The sequence below is a fragment of the Morone saxatilis genome, unplaced genomic scaffold, assembly GCF_004916995.1.
Source record: "Morone saxatilis isolate NCDOM2014 unplaced genomic scaffold, NCSU_SB_2.0 Contig18, whole genome shotgun sequence".
Taxonomy (NCBI): Eukaryota; Metazoa; Chordata; class Actinopteri; family Moronidae; genus Morone; species Morone saxatilis.
This window is the reverse complement of record NW_023339740.1, coordinates 21,515,605-21,519,975: the sequence shown is the minus strand read 5'-3', so window position 1 is coordinate 21,519,975 and position 4,371 is coordinate 21,515,605. Positions and strand designations below refer to the sequence as shown.

The following is a 4,371-nucleotide window of genomic DNA, read 5'->3' as shown; positions in this document are numbered from 1 at the left end:
AAATGAAGAATGACTAATGTGAGAACAATATTGCACATAATCATACAAAACTCTAAGACTTTGTCCACAGTGATAGAACAGTGTACAACAAAAGACAACACTAGTAGGTTACAGTGTCTCTGACTTAAGTGATATATATTTACAAAGGTGAAATGACCATTTCTAAGGCCCATTCATTCGCAAACTCAAAATCTCCTATTACATAAGACTACTTGAGCAAGATTGAAATATAACAAGTAACAATATAGTGAACTCATACTTTTTTTATTTTTTGCAAAAGACTTGTTTCCAAGGTCTGGCCATGTCGCCGACTGAGCGGCAAACACTTCTGAGTTCTCAAAATCTGAAACTCAGTGAGAACATCTGACAACCTTTACCCCACTCTGCACCTTGAACATGTAAGTCATCACTATAGAAACCACTAAAACAAATATTGCCACATAGTACCATGCAAACAGCAATTATAAAACATTTATAATTCAATAAATAAATTCATTTCCAATAAACTTCTCCAATAAACATCAGATATCTTCTCTTTTGAATAAATTTAAAAGGCTCAGTTGATGCAGGCAATGTTGTGGACACAATCCCAAAAAAGCCATGTTCTTCAAAAACTGATGTGAGCGTTAAACAACCCCTTTGTCAGAGTTAAGTGCGACAAGCATATTAAAGAAAATCTTCATAACTTGGCACCCTAACATCTTTGAAAACTAGGAGTGGCTGCTTCTTAAGTATCACAGGTGTCAAAGGTAGGTGTGTTAAAAATTTGCAAACAGTAACATTTAGCAGATAAATCAGAAATATTCATATTTAAACTTATTTCGGTAGTAAGTAAACTACGTGAAATTAACCTGTTATCTTAAAATTGGTTCACTTTACTTACGGGATTTAAAGAAGGTACTAATCCAGAGAGCATTTAAGAAAGAAAAAAAAGGGTGTCGGATTTGCCCTCAGTTGTAATATTGCATCAAGGTATTCAGTAAAGTTTTCTAATAAAACAGAAAGCTAACCCTGTTCAGAGGTCACAGGCCAAATGTTTACAGGTACAGCCTTGTCTTGTTTGACAACCACCACCATTGATATGTATGTCTATACCCTTTTCCACTTGATCTTTAATGTTGCTTTAGTCATCTCTATTTACAGTACAAATAAATCTATAGATACTAGCAGCATTCACAACATATGGTCAGACATTCAAGCAACACTAAAAACATTTAATACGGTTTTTAAATAGTTCTAAAAACTAATTTGTTTTGCTTCCCTATATTGTATATACTGTATATATATACGTATTTATTTATATTCATATTTCTACTACAAGTGCAAATGACCAAAAACAGTTTCTTCAAGAAAAAGAAACCAAATCAAAGTAAAAGTGACAGCTGTCCTTGGTCAGAGTGAGATGATTCTGGATTTTTTTTTGTTTTAAAGACTTACGAAATCTACATATACAAAATATATGTGTAAAAAAATAAATAACATGATCACATGAGTCCGGATTTCAAACTATTGCACATTCCTTCCAAGATGCACTTATTTTTTTAAACCTAAATATGATTTGCTCACAAGTCATTCAGTCAGGGACATGTGTGGCTCAAATCTTAACCAATCTAGAGGATATAAAATCTCACTGGAGAGTCTACTGCATAGAGTTCAGTCTTGTGGACAAAGTGAGTTTCCTAGCTACAGAAGCCATTCTCCTCTCTATTTATTTAGACTAGACCCTATAAACAATCGGTCCATAGATGTTCAAAATCTCACCTCGGTAAGAGCTGATATGCCTATTTGAAATCTGAGCGATAGTAGTTTTATGGAGGTTTGAACATCTATTCTTTTATCATCTATAGGGCGACTTTCCAACTACAGTGTCATCACTGTACTAGTTTCATGTAGACACCTCAGTTTTCTTTTTTTTTTACCATACTTTGTTCTTTCTGATTTAAGCAATAGAATTTTTGTTCACTATTTCTCTTTGAAAAATACTTTGATATGGCACATTTAATGTATCTAAATTAGGCAAAACAACAATATATCTTTGAGTGACAATCAAAATGACACAACTATTATTTTCTATATGTGTAACATCTGTCTAGAAACATAAATACATATTTGTTCTCTAGATGAAAAAATAACATTTAGTATTTTTTTGTATTTAATGAACTTGATGAATTCATCAAAATTTCACTTGTTGCACAGTGGAGGACAGTGCAGGTGCAGTGCTTGTCGAGGTTACAATGACAGTTACCGTAGTGACAGGAGCCTATGCCATCCAATAAATAAATAAATAAATCAATTTTAAAAACAGCTGTCCCTCTGAGCGAAGGAGCATTTTCTCTCCACTAGAAGCTTTTTAGTATGTCACAAAAATACTACACTCATACTGAACAACGCGTCAGAGCTTGTACATTATTTACAGTGATCCACACGAGGGTCGAGGGGTGCTGGCAATGATAGTCTCCTCGGGGGTGGGGTGGGGGGTTTTGTACTGTCTCCCCATTCTGCTGTCACACCAGCCTTCTGCTAGGAAACGCACTATTCACAGTTTAATTACGTGTCAATCTCTACAGACTAAGCTAGCCTTGTTGTATTTTTTTTTTGGCACTAACAGTGGCCACAGGGATAAACAGCCACTAAGAGATGAATTGAAAGGAGAAATGGGTAGAAAGACGGTGATGGCAGTAACAGAACAAGTGAGGTAAAATCACACACAGTTATAAGGATATCATGCTAAGGAGTGATCAGATGATCAGAAAAGATAATACCGAAGGTTTGATCCACTTTTCAGTCTTCTTCGAATATCAATGTGAATTTCACAGTTCATACTTAACAATTCTATTCTCCTCCTTCCAGCTGGTGGTCCTGACCGTGGGTAGCAGTGTCTTTTTGCCTTGAAAGATAAATCACATCAAAGACAACAGGCTGGGAGCGCTGCAGGAGGTGTCCGATCACAACGAGGGAACCAAACAGACAATCGTACACTGAGCTCATTTCAGCTGGCTCTCGTTCTTTCCAAGCAGAAGCCGCTGCTATGCCACATTAGTATTTGAAAAAAAAAAAAAAAAAAAAAGATTTTGCAGAGATTTAAACAAAGACGGACACACAACATGCATGTGCGCTCACACCTCAGCTAACAACCCGCAACCACCACCTCCTCCTTACCGAATGACTCCGACTCAATGCGAGTTACTACAGTAGATTACAGACTAGCAAAGAAAATAAAAGTCTCTTCGAGAACAAATCTAGATAGCATCTAAATTAATCTAGAGCCTACGAAAGTTATAGTAGCTTATTGGACTTGAATGAAGGGTTTGGTAGCTGAGCATGTGATACTGCTCATTGGTCTGCTGGGGATGGAGCTGAGGGAGAGGTGCTGAAGCTGGACCGGGCCGTTGGTTGGGTGTGAGAGGACTATCTTACAGAAATAAACGCAAGAGCGACATGATGATGAAGCAGCGTTGATGAGAGGGTGGGAGTACAGGTGACACAGGAACAGGGCCGAGGGAGGGGTGGCGGTGGGGGTGGGTGGTAGTTGGGGAGGGGACTGCTCTTTCAGGAGTAGATAGTGATAACCTCGCGGCCGCCTCCGCGGACCAGGAGGACCCGGTTGAGACCCTCAGTGAGGACCTCAAGGAACTCCATGTCTGGTAAAGAGGAGTTAAAGAAACTAGAGGAAACATTCGTCATTAGTTTTACATCCTAAACTTTATCTGGCAGAAAAGAGTATTTCAAAAGAATAAAACAAAAAAATTACCTGAAAGTTATTTAAAAGGTCTATCTTCTGCCTGCAATAGCACCTCCTGCTTATAAATCCTAATTAGTTCTCCATTGCCTAGAGGCTTAAACTGAATTTGATTGTATCTGTAGAGTGTTACTAAACGTTTCTCCACCTGAATGTCAATTTACAATTTTTATTTTTATTTTGTTTATTAAGTTATTAAGTCTTTCGTAGGTCAGTATATCAATAGTCCTCAGCACTGGGTATTAATGCCAAAGTGACATTCTGTAGGTGTAATCCCACACCCACAATCTAATGAGACTGTGACCGATGTGTCCCATTTTTTTGAAATATATTTTTCATATAAAAAACATACACTAATACAGACTTCCAGTCTTATTTGTATTCATTTTTTTGAGCCCCCAAAATCAGAGGTACCTACAACTGCCTGCGAGGCATCCTGATATTTTACAGTTAATTCCTGTAGAGTGCAAGTCAACATTGTCAAAGCTTATTACTTACTTATTGCTCGTGGTGGTACTGTTGGGTCTCTGTGATTGTTAAAAGGAGTTCAGTCTAGACCTGCTCTATTTGAAAAGTGTCCTGAGATAACTTCTGTTATGAATTGGCGCTATACAAATAAAATTGAATTGAAA

General features: G+C 37.2%; 1 protein-coding gene across 1 annotated transcript in view; it reads right to left on the bottom strand.

Annotated features, from left to right (window-relative positions):
- Positions 1 to 3,398: 3,398 nt before the first annotated feature.
- slc12a5a (solute carrier family 12 member 5a) overlaps positions 3,399 to 4,371 on the bottom strand; it is an 89,862-nt gene continuing 88,889 nt past the window's right edge. Inside the window, exon 26 of the mRNA XM_035661496.1 lies at positions 3,399 to 3,641. Coding sequence (XP_035517389.1) covers positions 3,550 to 3,641 — 92 coding nt within the window. The 3' untranslated portion in view covers positions 3,399 to 3,549. The remainder of the gene's footprint in view (positions 3,642 to 4,371) is intronic.